This window comes from Propithecus coquereli, unplaced genomic scaffold (assembly GCF_000956105.1).
Source record: "Propithecus coquereli isolate 6110/MARCELLA unplaced genomic scaffold, Pcoq_1.0 Scaffold353, whole genome shotgun sequence".
NCBI classification, from domain to species: domain Eukaryota; kingdom Metazoa; phylum Chordata; class Mammalia; order Primates; family Indriidae; genus Propithecus; species Propithecus coquereli.
Genome location: NW_012149208.1, coordinates 822,378 through 824,994, shown reverse-complemented (window position 1 = coordinate 824,994; position 2,617 = coordinate 822,378). Strand labels below are relative to the sequence as shown.

Below are 2,617 nucleotides of genomic sequence, written 5' to 3'. Positions count from 1 at the left end.
TTTTTTAATAGAAATAGGGGTCTTGCTATTGCCTAGGCTGATCTTGAACTCCTGGGCTCAAGTGATCCTCCCGCCTCGACCTCCCAAAGTGCTGGATTACAGGCGTGAATCTCAGCGCCCAGCCAATATATTCTTTGTTACTTCTAACTTTCTTTACTTGCTAATCAACTCTTAGCATCTTTGATGCTCTTCTTCACTGTTCACATCCTGTCAGAAAAAACATCTTGTCCATTCTACCTCAAAAATGTGCTGTCATGGTGAACACGAACACAATACTGTGAGAGTACTGAGGAAAAAACCACTTAACTCTGCTTGGAGAAGTCAGGGAAAGCTTTAAAGTGATATTCAAAAGTTATTCTGGGCTGGGTGTGGTGACTCATGCCTGTAATCCTAGCACATCGGGAGGCTGAGGCAGGAGGATTGTTTGAGGCCAGGAGTTTGAGACCAGGCTGAGCAAAATAGCAAGACCCGTCTCTACCAAAAAATAGAAAAATTAGCCAGGCATAGTGGTACACACTTGTAGTCCCAGCTACTTGGTAGGCTGAGGCAGGAAGATCGCTTGAGCCTAGGAGTTTGAGATTACATGAGCTGTGATGACATTACTGCACTCTTGCCTGGGCAACAGAGTGAGACCCTGTCTCCAAAAAAAAAAAAAGTTATTCTGGTAAACTTCTTCCTACTCACCCTGTCGTAATATCTTTATAAGTTTTTCAAGTAGTCTACAAGATTATAAAGAGCATAAATGAGGTCTTTGTATATTAAATCTCTCACAGTATAATCATACATGGTGAGTGCTTAATGTTTCTTGAATAATAGCTATAAATGAATGCCTCCAGCTCACTTCATCTACAGTTATCTTGCTATGTTCTTTGATACTCTTTTTTCCAACCACGCTAAACTTCTCTTACCCTTCAATACTTAAGCACGCTTTTGTTAATTCTGTACCTTTGCACATGTGATTCCCTTTGCAAAATACTCTGCATGGCATCCCTCCTCTCTCCACTTGGCTAGTCCTCCTTTCATCTTTAAGACTGTTCAGATGACACCTTTCTTAAACCTTCACAGACTTCAAAGAACATAATAAATGTCCAATAAATATTTGTTAAATGAATAAACCAAGGAAATTATATTTCCCTTTAACCTTTTCTTACTGTCTTCTGGACAAATTGCTAATCATCATCTTTTCGCTCTTCCTAATCAATGTTCCAGTAACTCTTACTACTACATGTAATGTGACCTCAGCGGTTACATTTGATACTCTAAAAGTAATAAAAATAATAGCAGCTGTTATATGATGTGGGGGATTATCCATCAGACATTGAAAGGCTATCTTGACAGTCAGTACAGTGTCCTAAAAGTCAATTACAGTATGTTCTCCTGGACCTCCATGACATATATAAGAATACACGACAATTCTAGTAAGATGAATAACACGTTTTCCACTCAATCACCAGGTGCCAATGAACTGGCTGTGCAGAAAGCAAAGGCAGAAATCACCAGGCTCATAAAAGAAGAACTGATCCGGCTGGTGAGTGAAAGCTTCAAGGGCTTAAGTGTTTTATTGAACTGTCTATAAATACAGACGAGTACACAGATCACATACAGCCTGATGAATTTTCACAAAATTAGCACACCAATGTAATCACCACCCAGACAAGAAATAAGTAACATTACTAACATCCTAGAAGCCTTCGCATACCCCTTGTTGTCACTATTCATCTCTAAATGTAACCATATTGTGACTTTTAAAATCATAGATCGGTTTTGCCTACTTCTGAAATCTATATATAAGTGGAATCATGTGCTGTATACTCCTTTTATATCTAGTTTTCTTCACTCAATATTATTTTGAGGAGATCAACTTATGTTGTCGCATGTAGCAATAATTTATTCATTTTCATGGCCATATAGTATTTAATTATATGGATGTGTAACAATTAATTGATATATTGGACTTTGGGGTTATTCTGGTTTTTGGTTTTTATGAAAAAGACTCCTGTGAAATTCTCTCTTGTCTCTTTGGCACACATTGGTATGCTTTTTTCCTTGGGTATACACCTTGGAGTAGAATTGCTAATTATAGCTAAATATTGCCAAATAGTTTTCCAAAGGGGTTATGTCAGTTTATACTGCCAGCAGTGTATTAAAATTCCAGTCGTTCTACATCTTTGCTAACTCCTGGTGTTGTCAATATCGTTAAACTTAGTGACTTCTTAATTTGAGTTTCGAAAAAGCAGCCCTTTACAGACTGCCTTTCGAAAGGGAGCAGACACATCCCTGTGTCTTAGTGCCAATTTAGCTTGTAAACTCTCCCTACACTGTGTATACTGGGATCCTTTCTCTAAGAATGTGATTTTTGAGGACTTTTCTAAAATTCCCCTTGCAGAAAAATCCTTTTGTGGGGATAAGTTTAAAGAAAAGAGGATGCACAAAACAAGAGGGAAGAAGTAAAATAACCTTTAAATCAAGTGCTTAAGACTCACCAAGGAATGATGGAAATACAACCTTGTGCTTATAGATGCTACTACCATTCAGTTGATCAGAACACATTTGTCAAGGATAGTTGAGTGAACAAAGAGAAATGATGAATTATTAAAGTTACTTTTTCCTCAGTGCA

The 2,617-nt window shown here is 37.7% G+C and overlaps 1 protein-coding gene across 1 annotated transcript in view; it reads left to right on the top strand.

Annotated features, from left to right (window-relative positions):
• The window catches only part of DDX46 (DEAD (Asp-Glu-Ala-Asp) box polypeptide 46), a 90,940-nt gene that overhangs the window by 86,520 nt on the left and 1,803 nt on the right, over positions 1-2,617 (top strand). The window contains exon 12 of the mRNA XM_012651303.1: positions 1,455-1,528. Within this exon, the coding sequence (XP_012506757.1) occupies positions 1,455-1,528 (74 nt within the window). The remainder of the gene's footprint in view (positions 1-1,454; positions 1,529-2,617) is intronic.